The sequence below is a fragment of the Fusarium falciforme genome, chromosome 4, assembly GCF_026873545.1.
Source record: "Fusarium falciforme chromosome 4, complete sequence".
Lineage (NCBI taxonomy): Eukaryota > Fungi > Ascomycota > Sordariomycetes > Hypocreales > Nectriaceae > Fusarium > Fusarium falciforme.
In genome coordinates this window covers 1301872-1324550 of record NC_070547.1, presented here as the reverse complement: position 1 = coordinate 1324550, position 22679 = coordinate 1301872, and the positions used below count along the sequence as shown (strand labels likewise).

Here is a 22679-nt window from a genome sequence, read left to right as displayed (position 1 = left end):
GCTTTGCCCATGCTGACAATTGTATGGATGAACCCTGTCTTCTGATCCATCTATTGTTCCGTGAAATACGTGTCTTGTTGGTGAACCTCAGAGTGACATCCAGGCTGTTGACACATCCCAAGTGGCTTATTTGTATGACCCCGAAACCACCCCCCAAGTCAACACAACCAAACCTCCAAAGAGGAGAAATGCAATGAATCGGGTGGTGGCAGTGCAAACAAACAATCAACAACGCGACCCTCCATCATGTTGATCCCCCTGGATCCTCCTGGGTTGGGGTGTCGTCGACTCTGCTTTGGTTTCGAAGCTAGAAGTTCTAGACACAGGACTACCGAGAGGCCAAGACGTGCGGAAATGGGGAAATGACGTCGACTGCGTCATCATAATCGTCCGAGAACCCTGCTAGCATGAGCTCTAGATGCTCCTCCTGCATCTCAAGGGCTGTCTCTTCCTGTTCCAGGCTGGGGTCTTTTCCTTCTTGACAACTCTGGCGTCCAGTCGGTCATGGCCAGGCGGAAAGGGTCGGGTGCTTTTGCTTTGGTGCAACACACACACATAAGCCCAACATAGCGTTTGGTCTAAGGCTAGTCGAGACCCTGGACCTGAGGGTAACGCAAGTGTATCCCCAGGGAGGGTGATATGTCACCACGACCCGAGGATTTGACCGTGACGGCATGGTAGCATGGCCTAGAACCACAACTCAGTATGCGCGGTAAGCGTTGCAGGGATGAGCCAATTCCATTCTCCTCAGGCTTCGTATAACATCAGCTGGTTTCCAGCTCTGGGCTTGATGCTCGTGAGCTGGTCTCTCCACAGATGTAAGGGGGGGCTCATGGTCCTGCGTGAAACGGTCTGGTCCTTTCCTTTGAGATTCTAGAAGAATAAGCCGTTGCCCACACGTCATCAACGTTCAAGATCAAAGACATTTCCATCCGCGGATCGGGATTCAGACATGCCTGGGCTGGTCCAGTCCGGTCGTACCGAGAGTGCGAGGTGTTGGATCTCGGCTCCCTCCTTTCAAGCAATCCAGCCTGGCTTTGAACATGTCCTAAGATGATGTTCTGTCCCTCGCTTGCCGACCCAGCTCCTGCGATGGAAGCAAAGCTCGACAAGCTTTTGCTCTTCGTTGCGTGCGGGAGGTCAAGCCCAAGTGGAGATTCATCATGCGGCTGAGGAGCTGACAAGCATGAATCACCTCATCCTAGCCCTTTACACGGCCAAACCCTCTCTCTCAGCAACAACACTCAGAACAGCCAATGCCCCAAATGAGTCAATGCTGCCATAGGGCTGAATGCCCCCGGTTGTCAGTGGACGTGCCCAACTTGACCAGACAAGGGCATGAAACGCTCGGGTTTGCAGCAAAAGACTAGCTACTGCATCCATCAACATACTCATGAGCTCTCGAATAGTCGCCTCGCCATAGCCGCGTCTTGTCGCAGCACAATGCCTCTTTTGGATGTGCTCCGTTGCAGCTGCTCCATCTGCTTACTCCGTGCAGGGAAGAACTGCATCTGCACGGAGACTTCTGTCCAGATTAGGTTGCAAGCTGCGCTGGGCTGAACGATATTTTTAGTTGCAGTGTCGTAGGGCTGGTTGTGAGCTGATGCCCTGGTGTTGATTCTTTAAAGGTTTCTGGCGTCGGTTCGTGCTTTCTGCAAGCCAGTCTTCTCAACCCGCCGTCGAAGCAAGCCACCAACTTGAGCAGTCGTCGTCTCCATGGCTGGCCACAGCAATCTCGTCCAGGCCATGGCCCTCCTGGTCCTGGGCCTTTCGATGCTCGTCACCCCAGCCTCTGCCTCGTGGAGCAACCCGATGGAACACTTCTACTCCACCTACAACCGCGGCCTGCAAGAAATCATCCACAACAACTGCTCCGAGACGTACGCCCTATATCTTCAGGATCGCCGCAATGAGTCCAACGTCAGCCCGGGCCTCCGTATGTTTAAGAACGACGTAACCATGACCAGGGAGATGGTTGAGTGCATCTTCGATCATACCCCCGAGTTCATCAAGTCCAAGATGTCTGCCGCTGCCATCGTCCTCGGCCTTGCACCCACAATCATCGCGACTCTCGGCGTCAGGCCGCAGGAGACTGCCATGGTGTCGGTTATTGGTCGTCGCCATTTGCTTGCCTTTGCCCTCGCCGTCGGCTCGCCTGCCCTCAACGCCTACCGATCGTCCGAGTATAATTCCATCATCGACAGTCTCAGGGAAAGATCACGCCAGCGGCCAGACGCCATGCGACGGCTTGACCCGTTCATCACGGCCATATCCTACTGCCTCGCTGGTGCTTCCATCGCAAACATCGCAGAACTGACTTATCGACTTGGAGCCGGAACCATCTTCATAGTACTCCCCGATTCCGAATACCTGGCTCTTCTCTGGGCCTTTCTCGGCGCCTTCATCCACTTCATGGCTGGTATAGCGCTGCGAATGCGAGTGTCTTCCGAGGTTAAGTCGGTCGATGAGGAGATGACGCGGGGCTCCTGGCCAGTGAGTGTGGCCAAGGGTCAGATCGACCTCATGGCCCGACGTTCCAGGATCATCTTCACCGTTCACCCCGAGTCGCTGAGCTTCTTCTCCATGTCCCTCATAACCACCATATCCACAGCCTGCCACATCATATTTGGCACTATGGTCTTCTCCAGTATCCAGTTCGTGTCAATCAACGACAGCTTGTCCATTGTGGCACGCCTGATGGCTAGTGCCATCGTGTGCCGTATTATCGTGACATATGAGCTGCTCGTTCTTCGAGAGTCGGTAGAGGAAGCTGTTGATCCGACAGTTACCGCAACATCGAAACACGTCTTTAGCTCCAAGTAAGGGCATCTGGGAGTGCCTTTCAGTCGCGGTGCAAGATGAAGGCCGAGAAGGGGTCATGTGAGAAAGCAAGGCGGTAATCAGTGCAGGAAAAGAGAAAACGCAATTACGAGAGAACATGAATTAATGATGGAGGAGAGAAGTTGAAACAAACTTGAGGTTATCTCCAAGGATTATGTAAGAGGCAGAATCCGGGTGCAGGTGCTGCGCCTCTTCCCTTCCCTACTTATTTATGTTGATACGAAATGGAAGGTACAGACTTGCATCTACCTGGGTAGGTAATCTTCTCTACCAACCCCAGGTATATTTCGATGGCTTTAGAACCTGAACTCAGTTATGCTTGTCGTATAGATAGTATTGTGTGGTATCAACAAGATACCCATACAAGGAGAACACCCCCAATCGACTTATCATGAGATTGAACAATGACCTCAAGAACACCCATCTTAAGAAATTGTACTATTCAACATAATCTGTCCCTAATCAAACGCCGTGCCATGGTATAGATGCATATATACAACTCATAGTCCCCCCCTCGTCGTTACCTATTCCTTCCCTGGCAGCGCAAGTTACAGTCGAGCAACCAACCCATCGATTTTCAAACTATTTCTGGCCCATACAAATAACCCATTACTTCGTTCGTTTACCTCTTCTCGCTCTTCTCTACCTGCAGTGTTGAAAACGAGCAGTACTTGTCCTTGATGGCCACAACCTCGTACGTACCCTCCTGGCTCGCCTTGACCACCTTGCTATGCTCGTACGAAACATCGTGTCTCGTCTCGAGGACAGAGCTGCGCTGGCCCTTCTTGGCGTTGGTGCTACGAGTGTACGTGAATTCGAAAGGAGGTGTGCCCCAGAACTCGAACAGAATGTCCACCTCATTGCCCTCGTGGATGTCCACGCGGGACTGCTTGCCGCGGCTGATCTGGACGCTGGGCATCGGGTGAATCGTCTTGGGGATGTTGACGGCGGCGCGGCATTCGCTGGCCTTGTCCGAGATGCTAGTGATCGTAAACTCGCCGGGCTTCTCAGCGATACGGCGGAAGTTGGTTGTCTGAGACTTGGCGTTCCATTTACCGTTGAAGTCGTAGGTGATATCGAAAGGAGGAGTTCCAGAGAGTGTGTAAGCGATACGCTCACCGACGCAGTAGTCGCGTCGGGACTCGAGGGGATAGATCGATGGCGCCTCGAAGAGCTGAATCTGAACCGAAGGTCCGCCAATCTCGTACTTGCGTTGGCAGCCACGGGCGTCGCGGACGGTACGAACGCGGACCTGCTGTGTGCCAAGACGGAGGTGCTGACGGGGAATTCTCATGCCATACGAGTTAGAGTCGATAGAGGGGATGCGGTAGGTCTCAGGAGGAGAACCAGCCTGGTGCTTGATCTCAACTTCGACGTAGAAGGGGGCAACACCGGTGAGGGTGAGCGGAATCTTGTCTTCCTGCTCCTGCTCCTCCATGCAATACTTGAACGACTGCCCGGGCTTCGTGAAGACAGCTGAGGGCTTGGCATTGACCCGCTGCTGGATGATGAGAGGGCTGAAGTTCTTGTCGCTGTTGTAGAGATTATCCGCAAGAGCCGAGAACCTGTACGTGTAGTCGCCGGCCTTGAGAGTGTCCATTGAGATGGCTGCCTTCGAGAGGGCAGCATCGAATTCCTTCCTGCTGATGGCGCTGGAACCTTGGAATGACTTGTGCCTGACCTCATACTGCACATGATAAGGAGGTGATCCTGCAATATGTTAGAAAACTGGGCCAGAACATGAGCAAAGTCGACTTACCTTTGAGGTTGACCTCGAAACCGTCGATATCTCCTTCACAGACGTCCTGCTTGACAAATAGACCATCGCTGGGGCTAATGCTCGCCGACTCGACGAGGGAAATCTCGGGCCGCGGGAACCAATCCACCTCGAACTTGGATGCAGAGGGTTCGACAGATCCAGGACACTGATTATCACGAACCTCAATCAGCTCGTAGGTACCTCGAGTCCTGACGAGCAGGAAGTCGTTGGCGCTCTTTGCCTGCTTGGTAATCACCTCGCCTGAGCCGTCGAGGTTCCTGTACTGGATGTTGAAAGGGGGTTCTCCCTGGAGACGCAGAGGCAGGCGCAGCGGTGTGTCTTCGACGGCCATGATCTTTTGCTTGTGCTCAACAAAGCCGAAGGCAGCCCTGGGCTGTTGTCGTCGGACTGCGATCTTGACCTGATCCTGAAGGAAGGTTCGGCAGCCACGTGTATCCTGGACGCTGCTCAAGGCAAGGATGTACTCTCCACCCTTGCTCAGTGTCGCCGTCTTGATCTTGAAGGTGTTCTCCTCAATACCCGTAACTCGTTCCGACTTTCGCTTTCCGTCATGGACAATCTCCCACTCCAGATTGAAGGGGGCGTCACCATAGAGAACCACATCAAGCTCAACCTCGGAGTCCAAGCAGGCGCTGATGGTCTTGCTAGAGCTAGCAATCATGGCCGAGGCCGCAGGCTTGACAACCTGCTCCAAGACCTTGTCATCGCCACTGAGAGGCAGATTTTGATAGATAGCATCGTCGATAGACTTGAAGACATACTTGTGGCGACCCGCCATCTTGGGTACCAACTCCAGTTGAGATCGAAGTCCCGAGACACGATGGACCTGTCTGTCAACATGCCCATCGGTGACGACATCGTACCGGACAACAAAAGGAGGAGTACCAACGAGATCCAGATCCACTCGGAGTCCGATAGAGTTGCCGGCACATTTGTCGGGAATGTCCTCTGAGCGGATAGAGAGAGAGGGCTCCAGAGGGTTCAGAAGGAGGCAGGAAGAGGGCTCATGAACCTCCCCCTTGCAAGCTCCGCTGGACACAGACTTCAAAGTGTACAGACCGGGCTCTGAGACCAAGGGCTTGTCCTTGCCATCTCTAGCCGAGTAGCTTCCAACCGACACCTCGTCTCCATGGTCTCCGCTGTTGGTGAGGGAATCAATGGGGGAAAACTCCCAAGTGATCTCATACGAGGTGTCATCGTTGGGACCAGCCATGGAGAAGCTAACAGGAAGCCTAGCGGTGTTTCCTTTGGCAACCTTGACGGGGTTGCGCAAATCACAACCATCCAGACGGGCCTTGGGACGCTCCTTGACCTTGAAATGGCGGGTCAGGGCCTTTGACTTGGACTTTTCGCCTTGATCATTAGTTTCAGCATACTTGACCACGTTGTTAAAGGCGTCGTGGACCTCATCAACCGAATATTCCCAATCGCCCGAGGATGTCATTGATTCGTTGAGGCCGACAGTGACCTTGCGTGGGCTGACCCACGAGATGTCGTCTGGATCCTCTGGAACAAGACCTGAGGAGGCGCCAAGAAGCGGCGAAGAGAAGCCATCAGGTTGGAGATGCTGAAAGTGGAAGCTGTGATCCTTGCCATTGATTGTACGGCTGTACAGAATCTTCAGAGGAGGCGTGCCGTATACGTCCAGTGCGAGGTTGGAAAGGTCCTGGATACAACGCTCGTTGTCTTCAGAAGCTCTAATTCTGGCTTGGGGACAGGGCACGACGTATGTATCCTTGATGGTCCGCTGAACTTCAAGCTTGTACTCATCCAAAACCTTTCCAAGTCGGTAGACGCCTGGCTTCTTAACCGGGTAGTCCCACTGAAAGCCAGAAGTGGTCTGGTCGGCGGTGTGCTCTCGAATTTGCTTGGCCACCTTGCCGACTTCACGATGCGAAATCTTGATCGTCTCTTCTTTGTTTGTGTCGAGGTCGATTCGGATCAGCTCGATTTCGGCAGGGATGGTGGCGTTGAAATAAATCGGCAAGGACGCAACATTCCGAGGCTTGGTGGTCAAGCAGAATGGCTTTCCCTCAGGATTGAGGACAGCGGAACCCTCAGGCAAGATGTTGATGATTTGCTTTCCCATAATGAGGGAGTGGTTGTTGAGGATGCTCGACACCTTGACACCGCGCTCGGAGATGGAGATTTCACGGTCGTAGAGGACTTTGACGAAGCCGAGGAGCCACGATTGCCACGGGATCTAGATGCACGAATTAGTCTTGAAACAATCAAACCGTGACCTAGGCAACTTACCGGAATATTAAACATGAGCATATAGTTGAGTACAAGGTGTAGAGAAAAGACGGTGGTGACAACGGGCTGCGAGAGCTCGAGCCATGGTATCCTGAGCTCTGGAACACCGAAAAGAAATGCAAAGTCGATAAAGATCCATTTTAGGAATAGGAACCAAGAAGTATCACCATCCTCGAGAACCTGGAGCCAGTCGTAGAGCTTCCACGCCCACAGAAGGACGTAAACACCAAAGGCATAGAGTCGTTGCTGGGGGGCATCGAGAACGGTCAAGGGGATGACAGGCTGGCTCGCGGCGGCGTGCGCTTGGACATTTTCGGGGGCGAGAGGCAGAGCGGGAGACCTCGGTGCCTTTGCAGAAGATGTCGAGCCGGTCGAGGTAGGAGTCTGCTGTTGATCGTGATATCGTCGAGCGGTGGTAGCTGGGGTAGCTGGAAACCCAGACCGCAGGCGGGGAGTCGATGCGCTCATGGCATTCGCATTCCGGGGAGTAAAGAGGCAGCGACTAAAAGAGAAGCATGGAAAGGCAAGCGAAGTCGCAGCCTGGGCGATCGGGGCGCAAGAGGACGACGGATTTGTTGCGCGTCGTGGAGGTTGAAGAAGCGCGGGTGCGTTGTTGGCAGTCGATGTTTTGAATGTAGTTTTCACGGGCGGACAATGGAAATTCCTTTGAGAGCCTATGGGACCTCCAGCTAATGCGTCACGTCGAGACGCGCCTAGCTAAGGTACCTCTGAGCTAAGGCACCAGCAGTGCCTGGCAGGGGTACCCAAGTCCAGCTTCAGGGCCATGCACCTGATGAAATGGAGACCAAGGAAACACGACGTCAAAGTAAAAATGAAAAATTAAGTATAGATATATACTTTGTTTTTTCATTTCTTCTTCACGGATTATCAAAAAAGCCCATGGCGAAATCATACCTACCTACCTAGGCACCTGTTCCTCACCTTAGGTACCTAGGTAGGTACAGTGAAGGTACTGGCGATCAGATGTACCTGCATATCGACCCTTCAGGCACAGGTTACTCATGAGATAGATAAGATGAAAGCTCCATAAAGAACTCATAAATACTTGGCATTGAAGCCTTTTTAGGTGAGAGATTGAGTATCTCGTCGGTAAGTCAGGTACCGGCCGTTTTTGCTGCAGCCCTTGTCCCCCAGTTGATTGGCTGGCCACCTGCAAGCTCGCGCTCGAAACAACAAATATTCTCATGTGATTGGACCAAGCCATGGCGTTTCCACGCTCAGACCAAGCAAACGGGCAAGCTCCCTTCAACGTCCAGGAGGTGCTGCTCATTCTCTTAATCATGATCGCGTGCCACGGCAGAGCTTCCAGTATATGATATCCCCTAACTAACACCGCTGTTGGTATCATCTTCATGCCGCGACATCGTTTCAGTCTTGTTCGCGCCTCGTCCCTATGCAGATCAAACATCCTTATCATCGCAAAGGAGCTGAAGCTCACCTGAGCTATACACAAGCTGGAAGTATAAGACCAAGCTCAAACGGGGCCAGCTTGAGAGTGTCCTAGACATAACAATTGTAAGTTAAATTTTCCACTTTCTCATTTCATGATGATTCGAGGTGGATGCCACCACCTTTTGTGTCGTGTGTGACACTTGCCTTATCGCTGTGAGAGCCTTGCGGTTGATTGATTGAATGCCTGGGGTTTCGGGCGGCGACTTGACCACCCCGACATGCAAACGAATGGATAACGACGGGAGCTGCCTCGATATGAATTATTCGAAAGAGTATGGCGTACAAGCATCAAACAAAGAACCTGAAAGCCGCCTCGCTCGGTACCAAAGCACCCTCCATGTGCTACTTCACGACGGTGCCAGCTTCCACTCCGCTACCGATCTCTTGTCCTCACTCTCCCAGCGAACATCTACTGCGCGAAATGACCATGGAGCATGAGACACAAACTGACAAGTCGCCGCAGTGCAAAGACTCTCAACCAAGTCCCCCTCCTCCGCGTCGGTCTTGGCGTCTTGCCGCGAAGCCTCTAAAGGCTGCCGACGCGCCAGGGACGATGGGCGAACTGAGGCGAAACCCAAAGCGCAAGGCTAGCGAGGCCGCCAACGAGGTGAATCATGCCATCAGCAAGGAATCTGGGCAATTACTCCTCAATGAGGCGCTGGCGCCGCTATCTCAGGAGGACATCCAAGAGTGGGAGGGGTGGATAGCCCTCGAGTCGGAGCCGGTAAGTGCCTGGTGTCCTTTGGTGCGCTCAGAAATCTGACCTTTTAGGCCTTTTTCAACATCATTCTACGAGATCTCGGTGTCAAGGACGTCAAGGCGCAAGAGATTTTCACAATTGATCAAGATTCTCTCGCGCTTCTACCGCAAGTTTGCCCCGTCACACTACCCCTCCCAACTCCCGCTCATCATCTGCAGGCAGCCAGTATACGGCTTAGTCTTTCTCTTTCAATATGTCCCTGGATACGATCAGGTAAACGAAGAGGAGGATATAAGTGACGTGTGGTTCGCAAACCAAGTAAGTCGATGCCTACCTCCTGCCTCAGCCGTGGTCTCACATTGGACAGACAACCGACAATGCGTGTGCGACCGTCGCCATGCTGAACATCGTCATGAACGCCGACGGTCTTGATCTCGGTGACAAGCTACAAGATTTCAAGGAATCAACTAGAAACCTCAACACTGCCCTCCGTGGCCGTCAGCTCAGCAAGAATACCTTCATCCGCACCATCCATAACTCCTTTACCCGTCGCATGGATCACCTTAACGCCGATCTGTGCTTGGAAAATGAGGTTTCCGAAGCCAAGACCACAAAGACAAGAAAGCGTGCGGCGCCACGGAAAGGGAAGAGAGCACCCACCAGAAAGAAGAAGGTCAAGTCAGACTATGGGTTCCATTTCATCGCCTATGTTCCTGCGGGCGGATACGTCTGGGAGCTTGATGGCCTTCAAAGTAAACCGAACAGGCTGGGTAAGTATCTTTAAGCAGAGCTCATTACAATAGCCATTCGCTTACCTTTCCCGCCTAGATCATGTACCTGAAGGCGGCGACTGGACTACTGTAGCAAGGCCCCAAATCGAAGGCCGGATGCTACAATACGAAGAGAACCAGCTCTCCTTCAACCTCCTCGCACTTTGCCGAAGCCCCCTTTCCGCACACACGCAAACCATTGCGCGCGCCGCTGCATCTCTTCACCATCTTCACACCCAAATGCAATCAGACTCTACCTTTTCAGACCTCACCTCCGCCGAGTCAAATCCTCTCGACATTAGAGATGAGAGCCGCCTTGCCGAGTTCAATCTCAAGCCGAAGGACATCACCAACTTGGACATTCCCGAAGACTTGCGGGCGAAAATCAAGCTGCCAGACTTCGACACCAGTGCTGCTTATGAGCTGTATCAGGAACTTGTCATAGAAGTCAAGGCCGCGATGGGCGAGTATCGCGCAGAACTGATGTCCAAAGCGGATGACGAACAACGTGTCAAGGGCCGCAAGAAAGACTTTGGCCCTGCCCTGCACAAGTGGATGACCAAGCTTGCCGAGAAGGGCGTGTTGGAGGACGTCATCAAGGCATCATGAGGTTATTGTAAAGGGTCCATGCTGGCATCACGTATTGGAACTCACTGTACTGGACTCATTTTGGAAGATTCTTGGCCATGGCTTCGGCGGACACGGGGTTGTCCAGTAACGAATAAATGCATGTCGAACAACTTGATCACGTCTCAAACTAGAAGAAAACATGCCAATTTCAATCATTATATACCATGAAATAAATCCCCCAGCCTCGCTTTTGTGAGTTGAATCAAACGCCAAATCATCCCTTTTTCCAACGCCAGCCAAGCTCCCTCGATGCGTCTAAGATGAGACCCCCCTTGTCGCTGGACACCGTACAAACATGCTGAAGGAGAGAAATGAGGAAATGGGACAAGCAAACGGGGGCGCGAAAGGGGGAGAACCTGGTCTTCTCAGTCGTCGGGATACTGCTCCGTGATGTTGGACACGAAGCTGCACGTATCGGCGTCAAATCTCTTGAAGAACTTGCCAGCTTGCGGGAAGAGGCTCTTGGGGACCTCGTTGGGGTCTTGGATGAGGACGATGTTGTCTTCAGCGACAACGTGCCTCTCGGGTCCTGATGTGCGGCTATTGTCACGTCAGGTCAAGCACACCACAGCAGAACAACATCAGGGTCATGACTTACACGCATGTGTAAAACGTCCGGTTGCGAGGACGCACCAGGTTCGGTAGTTCTGTATCGCTGTTATCGTCGAGCGTCTCGTCAATGGCCACGGTGTGTGGCATGGGCAGTCTTCGCGTACCCTGGTCGGTCCAACCGTTGACAGCACCGATCCAGCCGTACCGCCGGTGTTTGAAGACTTGCCCGATCTTGTAGAGCACCGGCTGCTTCCTCCCTCCATTCCTGCGCAGGACCGGGGGCGCAAGCTCGTCCAGCTCGTCGATGAGACCAAGCACCTCACGCGGGTTGTCCCATCTGCGGGGATTGTTCCTCATAAATCTCTCGCGGAAGGGACCAAAGCGATCGTACCGGGGGAAGATGTACTTCTCAACCAGCCAGGCGTCTTCGCACCAACTCTTGGCGAACCGATTCAGGAAGGGCTCCAAAGCTTCATCCCACTCAAAGGCGTCAGCCGGCGTAAGGAGGAGGGACGCCCACAGCGCCGAGTAGAGAGCGGCGTCGATGTTGGTGCTGTCGTTGCCCGTGATGAGCTGTGTGAGCCCAGGATCAGCCTGGTCTCGGGCCTCCATCACCCGGGCAGCCGTAGCCCTGATGTTTCGTGCCGTCCGCGTCGCAATGGCAATAGGACTCACGGGAGCCAGGAAGACATCGGTGCTCGTCTGCCATCCCAGCCGAGCAAGCATGGCCTGCAGGTCGGCCATTGGCACCTCCTCGCTCGAGCCATAAGGGTCAAGGTACATCCTTTCCAGGGGCACATTGGGCTGAGAAACAGGGGCGCCTTCCAAAGTTTTGCCCTGCTCCGCAAAGACTATAGCGTGAACGTGAGTTGGGAACGCGCAGCATTCGGCATGCAGGCCCAGCCTCCGAGCAATACAACAGAAGATGGCGCTGGAGATGATGGGGATGGAGTCATGATCCTCATGGCGTAGTGCCTGGCCGATAAGACAGTTCCTCAGGTTTCGGTAACGCTCGGGGTGCTGCAAACCTGTGAGGTTGTTGATACGAAGCCAGCGGTTTAGTGCTAACGCTTTTTGCCGCGTTGTCAAGACATCAATATCTGGCCTACTGTTGCGGAATTCGGCAGCCTTGGAATCAAGGATGCGGCCAATCTGATACATCTCATTAATACAGAAGCTTGAAGGAAGAAAATGCAACCACATACATCGTCAATATCGCCTGGCTGGTCATGCAGCACAAATAAATCAAAGGCACCTAGTACTCGTTCGAGATCGAAGCCCGAAGGATGGGTACCAGGATCTACACTTGCCATTTGTATTTTGTGCCATTCCTCAACAGCGAGGCTTCTATGGATGCTATCCAAGAGCGCTCCGCTGTAGTATCTGTTATACGAATGTCAGCGTCATGTGGAGTTTCACTCATGACCCGTCAGGCTCTCACCGTCGCGCCAGATGATCATCAATGGAATCATCCGCGTCGCACTGCTCTAGCAGAAAGTCTTTGGCGTCATAGCCAAGTCTGCAGACTTTCTCGAATCTCCTTAGCCGGCCAACTTTGGTGGCGAGGATCTCATCCAAAAGACGGTTAATCTGAGCATTTCGACACTTGCGAATGATGAACAGCTTCTTCCACGGGGTAGCGGGCGCCCTATCCCTGAGCCGCTGATGGAAGCGATGCTCTGGGTGCCAGAATTTGAAGTTGCTCTGGCAATGATATCTCCATAGAAGAGGCTCATTGGCCAGCCGCCTCAGACGATGCGAGATGAGCTGAAAACTGGCGAGGGTATCTTCGGGTGAAATGTAATAGAGCAGATGCTGTATTATTTCATCTGGGACTTGCGAAAAAGACATGGCGGCGCTGTCGATGAGGCAATCTCTAGGGGATATATGGAGCGGTAGGCGGTGAAGTGGTGCGATGGGACACGAAAAAAAAGCAAGACCCTTGCAGGGGAAAGAAGCCTGGGTTCGCTGGCAGGTGTGAGGGAGATTGCTGACTTAGGGGGTACCTCTCTGATATCGAGTCCAAAGAAAACCGCGAGCTGGCCTGTCGATCAACAGCACGAATATGTCATTGCGCCTCCCCTGGCCCTCAAAAACGCCCTCTCACCTCATCCGGTTGCACGATGTTATCATTGTTTGCTGGCTCGGGTGGGGCGGAAGCAATATATTTACCGGGGGTATGACGATATCGGAGCCTGCTTCCTTTGTGCGGGGATCTAATATTCAGCACGACGAAGATGGGGTTGAATGAGCCGGTAAAACATGATGATTGGCTTGAATGAATAGTAGGTTGTTTACGAATTCAAGCCAATCAGAGTCCCAATGGCAGTAGACACGATTAGAGTGTTCAAGCACCAACTTCAATCCTGTCCAAGACCTCATAGAACACTCAATGGCTGCTTTCGGGTCTTGGAATCAAAAGCAAGGCCATACAATACCAAATTACAGCCAATGCCAACAGTCTCTCACTTACAAGACCTTTGCAATAGGGAAGAAAGGCACCTTGTCAACAAATTTTGATTGCCACCGTGCTTGCGTTGTTCCATGCCAAACAGGTCTCGGTGAAACACCTTCTTGTCTAAAAATCATGTTCCTTTTGAAGCGAATATTATGAAGCCTTATTGAGGCCCCAGAAGAGGCTTCATACACTAACAGACATTACGCAGCAGTAACACGGGAGCAAGACAAGCTAAAATTTATCTCCAAGCTTCAGGTATATAATGGCCCCCATGTTAATAAGGTTTGCAGTTGCAGAAAACTACACCGCGATGGTCTCAGCAAAGTATCCTTAAAATCAACTACTTTAAGAGATGAAAGATGAAATCCTCCTCCAATTGTCGAGAACTAACAACCCGAGCATTTACTACTTGCACTGTCCTCGGACAAGGAAACAAGACCCACATATTGAACTCTATCCAATCAGATATCAATTAGCCTTTCCTCCAACCCCACTCCCGGATTTGTTTTCGTTCTAGTCCGAAAAGGGATACAAAGTAAACAACAACGCGCCTGGTCTAAAGAGGTCGGCTCGAAACCAGCGCGTTCTCCACATCTTCTTTGCTTGCACCAGCCCAGCCCAGCCCAGCCCACGAGCGTATCTTGATCCTTCTTTATCACCAACAATAACTCCAACTGCGAAACGAGACGAGGCGAAGCGATACTCTTTACGCTCTACACAGAGCGACCGCTTATCATCTCTGGCATGATCTGCCTCAATCCTACGCAGCATTTCTAGAGCTCAACCGCAATCCACACATTACCGCCATCATGCCCGACTTTGGCGGCGGCGCGCTCGACACCCCGCGAACAAACATTGGGGATGCGACCTACCTCAGTCGACAGCCCGACTTTGCCGATATTTCACAAGAGGCGTCTTTCCAGTCACCAGCCAAGGAGGGCAACCTCCTCCAACAACTTCGCAATGGCCGCTCCAACGGAATCAACCTTCGCACCCCGCGTCAGAGAGGACCCTTGGCCGACCGCAGAAATCTTCCTCCCAGCGTCGGAGGCGCCGAGTTTACACCTTTACTCAAGTCGGCCACGAGAAACAGTGTGCGACGATTCGGAAAAGAGAATGGCAACAACGTACCGAACACGCCTTCATTAGACAGAATCGATGAGGGCGACCTCACTGCTGTCCCACGCGGGGACACGTCCATGTACACAGGGTCGCGCAATCAGTCCTACATGGAAAACACAATCCCCGAGATCGACACCACCAGCGCTGCCTCGACCCCATTGGCGATTCCTCGGAGGAGAGGAGGCGATAAGGGCCCTCTCCAAGACGGCAACCAGCTGTCGCTTCGGGAACAAGAGAATGTTATTGACAGGATCGAGAAGGAGAACTTTGGTCTCAAGCTCAAGATTCACTTCCTCGAGGAGGCGCTTCGGAAAGCAGGGCCTGGCTTTAGCGAAGCCGCCCTCAAGGAGAACACCGAGCTCAAGGTCGACAAGGTCACGATGCAGAGAGAGCTCCACAAATACAAAAAGCATTTGACGACTGCCGAAAAGGACCTCGAGAGTTACCGCCAGCAGATGCTGGAACTTCAGGACAAGGCCAAACGAAAATACAGCGATCAGAGCCAGCAAGCAGAGATGGACAAGCTACGACAGCTAATAGATGATCGTGAAGCAGACATTGAAGATCTTCAGCGTCAGCTTGACCAACAACAAGGGAACAACGACCAGGTCGAGAAGTTGCAGGACGACATCGGGGACCTGGAAGCGGATCTCCAGGAGAAGGATCGATTGCTTACCGAACGAGAGGACGAAGTGGAGGATCTCAAGGAAAAGATGGAGAGCCTCAAGGACCAGGTGGATGAAGCGGAGCAAAAGGCCAAGGATGCCCAGCGCAAGATGCTGACTCTGGAGGAAAAGTCCCAGCACAACGACCAGGTCGAAAAGTTGCAGGACGACATCGGTGATTTGGAAGCGGATCTCCAGGAGAAGGACCGACTACTTACCGAACGAGAAGATGAAGTGGAGGATCTTAAGGAAAAGATGGAGAGTCTCAGGGATCAGGTGGCCGAAGCAGAGAAGAAGGTCAAGGATACTCAGCGCAAGATGCTGGCGCTGGAGAGCAAGGCTGATCATAGCGATGAGTTGAAGGACGCTCAACGCAAACTGATGGCCCTAGAGGAAAAGGCTCATGACAACGATCAGCTAAAGGATGAGCTCAAGGACGCCAAGGAGACGATTCAAGGTCTCAAACAGAGCATGAAAGAAAACCTGGACCGGTCGAATCGGGAGTCCCAACATCTTCAGAGGCAACTTGAGGATGTCCAAGAACAGAAGACAACGCTCGAAACAAAGCTGAAGGACTTGAGGAAGCAGGCTGAGGAGATGGTGGAGCAACACGAGATGGATCTCGACGAACTACGACACCAGCTTGCAGATGCCGAGAAGCAAAAGTCTATGCTCAAGAAGGTCCTCGAGGAGGCTACCGGCCCAGAGTCCCAGCGTCTTCAGAGACAACTTGAGGATCTTCAAGAGCAGAAGTCGACGCTCGAAGCAACGCTGAGGGAGTCCAGGAAGCAAGCCAAGGATGTGACAGCGCAACGCGACTTGGAGATCGATGAACTCAGACATCAGCTCGCAGATACCGAGGACCAAAAGTTGGAGCTCGAGGCAGCGCTGAAGGAATCGAGGAAGCAGATCAAGGAGATGGCGGCACAACATGACCTGGATCTCGATGAACTGGAACATGAGCTTGCGGATTACAAGGACCAGAAGTTAGAGCTCGAAGCAGCGTTGTCGGACTCCAGGAAGCGGGTCGATGAGTTGATAACGCAACACGAACTGGATCTTGAAGAACTGAAGCATCAGCTTGCCGGTACCGAGGACCAGATGCTTGAAGCAGCGATGAAGGACTCAAGGAAGCAAACCAAGGAGATGCTGGCGCGACACGAACTGGAACTCGAGAAGCTCAAACATCAGCTCACGGACGCCGAGGACCAGAAGTCGATGCTGGAAAAGTTCCTCGAGGATACCAGGCAGCAGGCCCGAGAGGCTCGAGACACTGCGGCACAAGACAAGCGAGCCCTCCTTGAATTAAAGCATCAACTTGCAGATATCGAAGACGAGAAGTTAGAGCTTGAAAGGCTTCTCAAGGATGCTGGCAAGCAGCAGACTCAAGAGATGTCAACGCAGCACAAGCGAACTCTCGACCAACTAAAGCGTCAGCTCGCCGATGCTGAGGAGCAGAAGTCGGAGCTTGAGAAGCTCCTCAGAGACGCTGGGCAACAACGGTCTCACGATATGACAACGCAACACAAGCGGACTCTCGATGAGTTGAGGCGACAGCTTGCAGATAGCGAGGAGCAGAAGCTCGAGCTCGAGAGGCTTCTCAAGGACGCCGGGAAGCAGCAAGCTCAGGAGATAGCGACACAGCACCGACGAACTCTGGATGAACTGAAACGCCAGCTTATGGATACCGAGGACCAAAGGTTAGAGCTCGAAAAGCTTCTCGAGGATGCTGGAAAGCAGCAGGCTCAAGAGATGGCGACGCAACACAAGCGGGCTCTTGACCTACTAAAACGCCAGCTCGCCGATGCCGAGGAGCAGAAGCTGGAGCTTGAAAAGCTTCTCAAGGATGCCGGACAACAACAGGCTCAAGACATCGCGACCCAGCATAAGCGAGCTCTCCTTGAACTAAAGCACCAGCTTGCAGACAGCGAGGAGCAGAAGTCGGAGCTTGAGAAGTTCCTCGAGGATGCCGAGCGTCAGGCCCAAGAGGCAGCAACACAACACCGCCGGGCTCTCAACGAGCTAAAACATCAACTTGCAGACACAGTGGCGCAACACGAAATAGATCTCGACGAGGCCGGACACCAGGCTCGAGAGATAGCGACGCAACGCGAGCGGGCTCTCAACCAACTGAAACGCCAGCTTGCCGATACGGTGGCGCAACACGAACGGGATCTCGAGGAGCTGAAGCATCAGCTTGCGGATGCTGAGGACCAGAAGATGGTGCTTGAAGAGTTCCTCGAAGATGCCGAGCAGCAAGCTCAAGAGGTGGCAACACAACACGAGAGAGCTCTCCTTGAACTAAAGCATCAGATCAGCAAGGTAGAGCGAGAACGCAATACCGCGGCGGCACAACAGACGGACACCTTGTTGAACAAGCAAGATCGACAGGTACGGAAGATCAAGGCGGAAATGGAGAACCTGGAGCACGACGTCCTCCAGCAACAGGAGCTCATCGACAACCTCAGCGCTTCAGAGGCCTCACTCCGCCGCAAGCTTGAGCGAGCGCGCAGCGAACGAGCCGCCTTCCGCATGAGCGCCGAGAAGCTGCAGAAGGACCTCGAGCGCATCAAGGCCACAGCCGTCGCCGCCAAAGCCGAGGCTTCGGAGCGACGACGCTCGGCGGACCTCAAGACCCAGGAGACCATCGACGGGGCGGACCAGGCTCTGGAGACAGTTATCCGGGCGGCCGAGAGTGCAGAGGAGCGTCACAAGAAGGAGCTGCGAGGCGTCGTGATGCAGATGGAGTGGATGCAGGCCCGTTTCAAGCGAGAGGCTTCCCTACGAGCTGATGCTGCGTACGCGAAGAAGTTCCTCCAACTACAGCTTGACATTGCCAACGCTTGGTACGTTTTTCCCCTACTCCCCTCTTTAACTCGGTATATCTTGCTAACTTTCTCCCAGCAACAAAGCTCAGCTTCGAGAACTCGAGGATATCCGGGTCAACCTTCTCGGCAACAAGAAGGCTCTCTCCCTGCCCAGCCACGCCACTTCTTCTACATCAACCACCAAACCCACTCTCCGAACATTCCTCGTCATGGCACGCTTCATCGCCCGTGCCCGGTTGGCAGCGAAGGATTGGGCAAAGCAGGAGACTGTCCGAAAGAAGCTCGTGGCCGCCAAGGAGGAGCAGCGCAAGGTAAAGCGGTCCCGTCAGCTCAAGGTTGTCAGGGCCGAGGCATAAGGACACAACTACACATATTCTGTCAAGTTAAGGAACGGCAAGAGGAAAAGCGAAATTGCATTGCATTGCATGGGCGAGGGTGTTTCAAGGTGGAATAGGAGGAATTCTGTCTTATCAGTTTGTTTGTTTCTGAGCGAGTCCGTGATAGGGAATGGATTTGGGCGGTTTGGGTACGGGTGTTGTTATGGATACCAACGTGGGACGTTTGGGGACAAAGCGAATTAGAGCATCAAAGAGGCACAGGCACAGTATGAATGAATTAATATTTTGATTCATTCAAAAAAATGTTGGAGTCTTTTTTTTTTCATCCATCGCTGTACGAGAACCGAACCATATAAACATGCAGCCAAGAACCCACAAGATGACATCCAGCACTTTGTCATCTTGAGAAACACATCAAACAAGTCATCAGAAAAAAAAAACACAACTAACAGAACACCCAAGCTTTGCAAACAGCCGCCCATCGTTAAACCCCCCTCGGGCCTCATATTCCAAGACGTCGCTCAGCCAGCCTTTGTCCAACCAGTCAATCCCCTCCATTGTTAAACACCATGCATGATAAAGATGATGAACCCTTGGGCTCTTTTAGCCCCTTGGAATTAGGAAAAGAGTCAGGTAAGAGTATATAGGATTCTTATGGCTCATGGTTACTCCTAGCTTAGGGCTGCGATACATTGGGATGCTACTAGGCAGGGAAACGCCCTATCCGTTACATGACGAACAGCAGGTTCGTGTCTGGACCACATTAGCTCACGAACACTAGAGAGGGGTTTGAGTCAGACATACCGAGAGGATGACTGCAAGACAGCTGAGGCTTCTGGGTGTAGCGTGTTGAGAGCTCGTCGCGAATGCTGTTGAGGAGCTGGACGTAGCTCTGCTGAGGGTTCTTCTTAAGCGCCGTAACAAAGGCCCAGGACATGGCGCCAGTGGCCTGAGAAGCGATGGTAGCATCGGCACTGTAAGTATGGTTAGCAATTTGCTGCTGCTGGCACGAAATAAAGGTGAAAAGAAATGCTCAAAGGCCTGCCGACCCAACGTAGCCCATCGCCCCAGATGCCAAATTACAGACTCGCAAGGAGGCTGTACTTTGACATCTGGGGCGTGCCCGAGAATATGAAAATCATTAAAAGCTAAATACATCAAAGTCCAGTCTGAGAACGCCTTGCGCCATCGCTGACATGAATAACCGGGAAACCTGTCCCAGAAACAACAAGAGTGAAAACAAAACCATGAACAGAAGACAGATGATCAAGCCGGGATCATCTGGTAGGTAGAGTATGATTGAGGAAAAGGGAGCACCCACGAAGTCTGATCGTCCTTGCTGCCAGACCACATGACAACGTCGGCGGGAGACGTCTTTGTCCGGAGGGCGCGGTCTCGGGCATCGTCGCCGTTGGCGGCCTTCTTGATGAAGCCAAAGATGTTGCTGGCGACGCCGCCCAAGTCGCCTTGGCTGTACGAGGAGATAACGCCGAGGAGACCCTGGCCGGCTTCCTTGGCCAGGTTGGGCTCCTTGAGGATGCCCTGTGTCGAGTAGATGTAGGGAAGGTCGAGGGCGGTACCGGAATGGCACGAGTCGAAGATGGCTGTCAAGCGAACACCGGACTGAAGGGGACGAACCATGATGCGGTGCATCTCGTCGTCGGTAATGTGGCCCGTCTGTCGGAAGTCGACGGGGTAAATGACCTCATCGTAACCATCGTCTTCGTCGCCGTCGAGATCCTTTGTCTGTCCACCATGACCTGCGATTGACTGTCAGCAAGGTGGAGGGCCTCAGCCGCCACAGAGAGACTTACCTGAGTAGTGGAAGAACAACGAATCGTTGGGTCGGGCGTCCTTGACTAGCCAGTGCATGGCGCGCAAGATGTTTTGTTTGGTTGGCTGGCTCATGGGGTTCTGCTGATCATCTGTAAGGATCACCATGTCCTCCCGCTTGTAGCCAAAGTGCTCGGAAAGGTAAGCAGTCATGTTGCGGACGTCATTGATACAGCCACGCAGCTGGCCGCGCTGGCCAAAGTAGTTGATTCCGATCAACAGGGCTTTTCTCCTGCCGGTGCAGTTGGAGTATCTGAAGGCATAGCTGTTGGGGGCGCCGTGGCCGAACTGCTGAGGCGCTGAGGGAGGAGGAGGAGGGCCGCCGCTGCCGCCTAAAGACTTGTTAACAATCTAATCGAGTCGCAGCCGGACATTGGGGGGGATGAAAGACGCACCAGGTCGTGTTTGGTAGTTGGGCTGAGGTGGGTGCTGCTGGTACTGGCCATACTGCGGCTGCTGAGGAGGGGGTTGCTGGTAGTATTGTTGCTGGGGAGGCGGTTGTTGGTGGTAGCCGTAGGGCGGCTGGGGAGAAGGCTGGCCTTGCGGATAGCCGCCGTAGGAGGGTTGTTGTCTATCGAGGAAGCTTAGTTAGCGGGCAATGTTTGCAACAGAGACGGGAAGAGGCATCGTGATCGACAGGCGAGAATGCGGGGGATGGGGGCATTTTTTGGGCAGCGTCAGAGATGGGAAATGGAGAGTCGCACGGGTAATAATTGCCCTGGTATTGAGGCTGCGGCGGGCCGTAGCGGCCAGAGTTGTAGCCCGGGTATCCCGACATGTCAGGGCTGGAGAGGATAGAGTCGGTGCTGGAGGAGAGATGCGATTGAGGATTGAAGCTGTCGAGGGCGGATATCACGGCGCGGTTTGTCGGTCGATTGTCAGGCTCAGACTCGGGTTCGGGTTTGGTGGAGGTTGAGAAAAGAGTGCCGTCGAAGACGAAGGACGGGGTCCTGGCAAGCTCAGCCTACCGTGCTGTACCTAGACAGGACAGGACAGGCGCCAAGAGGACGGGAAACGGCAAAAGGCGTGGTACTTTGCCTAGGACCGGATCTTGGCGTGGTGGTGAGGTACCCTTGGCTGGTCTGGGCTGGGCCTTGGCTGGGGTGGGCACGCGCGTGGAACCCCGTGAGCAGCGGGTGCGTGCGTGCGTACGTGATGCGACTTGACGCTGCTGCTGATGGATGCTTGCGGGGCAGTTGCAGCCAGAGGAGAAGAGCCGAGGCGTGTCAAAAGGGTCCAAAGACCAAGGGTCCGGCGTAGGTAGGTATGGAAACTTTGCTCGAGGCAGCTAGAGCTATCGAGACACTGGCTGCTAGGTGTGGTGCACGGCCGTCCTTTGAAGCTGAAGGCGGGGGAGACAAGACAGTTGATGATGGATGGATGGGACGAGAGAGGATGAAGGATGAGATCGAGGAGGGTCCAGAATGTTTAAGAGCAGAAGCAGCGTCCAAAGCCAAGAAGTGAGTTGTAGTAAACAGAGAGTAAAAAGTGAATAAGCCAGGGGGGGGATGAGGATAGGTGGATGAGTGATGAGGGGACGGGGAAGGGGGGGTGTGGTTGCAGATTTGGCGTCGACCTGATTATCCGGCCAGTCTGACGGGCGTCTAAGAGGCAGGTAAGGTTTATCCCAGGCTGGCCTCGGTTTTGTAAAAGATGCTGCAACTCCGGCAGCAGATGGATGGATATCGGATCTCAGCAAAAAGGCCGAGACGAGACAGCGTTCAGTTCAGTTCAGCCCTTTGATGCTGAGAAATGCCGTAACCCGAAAGATGGAACTTTCTGGTGGGTTTTTTTGTTTTGGTCTCTTTGTTGGGGGTGTGTGTAATGATGACCAGAGGCGATTGCTTGATTATGTGAGGAAAGACCCTGCAACCAGCGCGTCGAGTCTTGTTGTTGTAGTCAAGCTGCTGAAGAATGAGAAGAAAGAAAAAAAAGAGAAGGATCTCGATGCCCTTTTTAGATCCAATATATTCCACATCAATAACACATGAAGTCCTCTCCTTCTCTCTCTCTCCCTGCCCTGCCCGCCGCCGGGTTTGACAGCTTGGCAATGGAGGCACAGTTCAAGCGCCAGCCGACACCCAAAGAGGAAATACGGCCGGATCCCCATCGCTGGGAAGCGCCTCACCCCGCCAGCTGATGGAGCAGCTGCTGCTGCTGCAAGAGTCCAAAAGAACGGTGACGGTGGCGGTGGACAATACCTACAGTAGCTACAGCACAGCACGTAACTTAGGCGATAAACTTCGTCTCGTCTCGTCCCGCCGCCGGGAGCACCATCTAATCTGGGAAACCGGCACAGCCCTAAACGGTCTCCGTTACGGTTCAGCGCTCGTCTCCAGGCTGTGCAGGGATAGGCCTCCATCTAAAGAGTTCACTCTTGTTGACGCAAGACCTGCTTTTTTTTTATCCGACCCGACCGACTGGGCCCCGGCC

The 22679-nt window shown here is 53.3% G+C and overlaps 6 protein-coding genes across 6 annotated transcripts; 3 read left to right on the top strand and 3 right to left on the bottom strand.

Annotated features, from left to right (window-relative positions):
* Positions 1 to 1716: 1716 nt before the first annotated feature.
* Positions 1717 to 2823, top strand: NCS54_00516000 (Hypothetical protein; the record flags this gene model as incomplete). Its single annotated transcript, XM_053150675.1, has 1 exon — positions 1717 to 2823. The coding sequence occupies one exon, from the start codon at positions 1717 to 1719 to the stop codon at positions 2821 to 2823; it is 1107 nt and encodes a 368-aa protein (XP_053006650.1).
* A 640-nt stretch (positions 2824 to 3463) lies between these two features.
* On the bottom strand, positions 3464 to 7345 carry NCS54_00515900 (Hypothetical protein; the record flags this gene model as incomplete). The annotated part of the gene is made up of 3 exons (XM_053150674.1): positions 3464 to 4551; positions 4601 to 6824; positions 6878 to 7345. 3 exons carry the CDS (start codon positions 7343 to 7345, stop codon positions 3464 to 3466), a joined length of 3780 nt encoding a protein of 1259 aa, XP_053006649.1.
* A 1279-nt stretch (positions 7346 to 8624) lies between these two features.
* Positions 8625 to 10429, top strand: NCS54_00515800 (Ubiquitin carboxyl-terminal hydrolase; the record flags this gene model as incomplete). The annotated part of the gene is made up of 5 exons (XM_053150673.1): positions 8625 to 9074; positions 9122 to 9216; positions 9269 to 9368; positions 9418 to 9820; positions 9879 to 10429. The coding sequence occupies 5 exons, from the start codon at positions 8625 to 8627 to the stop codon at positions 10427 to 10429; spliced, it is 1599 nt and encodes a 532-aa protein (XP_053006648.1).
* Positions 10430 to 10815: 386 nt separating this feature from the next.
* NCS54_00515700 (F-box domain-containing protein) lies at positions 10816 to 12853 on the bottom strand (the record flags this gene model as incomplete). The annotated part of the gene is made up of 4 exons (XM_053150672.1): positions 10816 to 10990; positions 11049 to 12154; positions 12208 to 12385; positions 12444 to 12853. 4 exons carry the CDS (start codon positions 12851 to 12853, stop codon positions 10816 to 10818), a joined length of 1869 nt encoding a protein of 622 aa, XP_053006647.1.
* Positions 12854 to 14269: 1416 nt separating this feature from the next.
* Positions 14270 to 18431, top strand: NCS54_00515600 (Hypothetical protein; the record flags this gene model as incomplete). The annotated part of the gene is made up of 2 exons (XM_053150671.1): positions 14270 to 18093; positions 18152 to 18431. 2 exons carry the CDS (start codon positions 14270 to 14272, stop codon positions 18429 to 18431), a joined length of 4104 nt encoding a protein of 1367 aa, XP_053006646.1.
* A 709-nt stretch (positions 18432 to 19140) lies between these two features.
* On the bottom strand, positions 19141 to 21024 carry NCS54_00515500 (Hypothetical protein; the record flags this gene model as incomplete). Its single annotated transcript, XM_053150670.1, has 6 exons — positions 19141 to 19166; positions 19218 to 19387; positions 19735 to 20173; positions 20228 to 20578; positions 20642 to 20817; positions 20951 to 21024. The coding sequence occupies 6 exons, from the start codon at positions 21022 to 21024 to the stop codon at positions 19141 to 19143; spliced, it is 1236 nt and encodes a 411-aa protein (XP_053006645.1).
* Positions 21025 to 22679: the final 1655 nt, after the last annotated feature.